General features: G+C 44.0%; 1 protein-coding gene across 1 annotated transcript in view; it reads right to left on the reverse strand.

The window, feature by feature from the left end:
• LOC106683513 (homeobox protein HMX3) overlaps positions 1-423 on the reverse strand; it is an 82,854-nt gene that overhangs the window by 35,382 nt on the left and 47,049 nt on the right. Inside the window, exon 2 of the mRNA XM_067051816.1 lies at positions 144-262. Within this exon, the coding sequence (XP_066907917.1) occupies positions 144-262 (119 nt within the window). The remainder of the gene's footprint in view (positions 1-143; positions 263-423) is intronic.

The raw sequence follows: 423 nt of genomic DNA on the forward strand, positions 1-423 counted from the left end.
TTTTTTTTTTCGAATTCCAGCAAATTCGTTCAAGTTCAATGGAAAAATCTCTTCTTTTCCTTGTTGAAGTTGTTGGTCATTGTTCAGTAATAATGATACAGATTGTAATGGTATAATATATAATATAAAATAATAGTACTCACCATGGGGACTGAGTGGCGACGGCTGTACTCTTGCCCATGCAGCGGCGTACCAGGGCTTGTCGGGAGGGTGTCCTGGGAACAATAGTGGCAAAGCTCCCAGCTGGCCCATCAGCCCTAACCTGCCATCAAACAGTTCAGCTTTATAATAATACATTGCTACGTGAGTATAGGGAGGATTGTATGTATCTTATGGGGGTTCAAAGGAACGGGAAGGATGTAAGGGTGGGAGTGGGACCAGGGGGAAATGGAGTACGTGCAATGGGATAGCTCATAGTGGAAG

This window comes from Halyomorpha halys, unplaced genomic scaffold (genome assembly GCF_000696795.3).
Source record: "Halyomorpha halys isolate HHAL.00 unplaced genomic scaffold, Hhal_1.1 Scaffold492.1, whole genome shotgun sequence".
Taxonomy (NCBI): domain Eukaryota; kingdom Metazoa; phylum Arthropoda; class Insecta; order Hemiptera; family Pentatomidae; genus Halyomorpha; species Halyomorpha halys.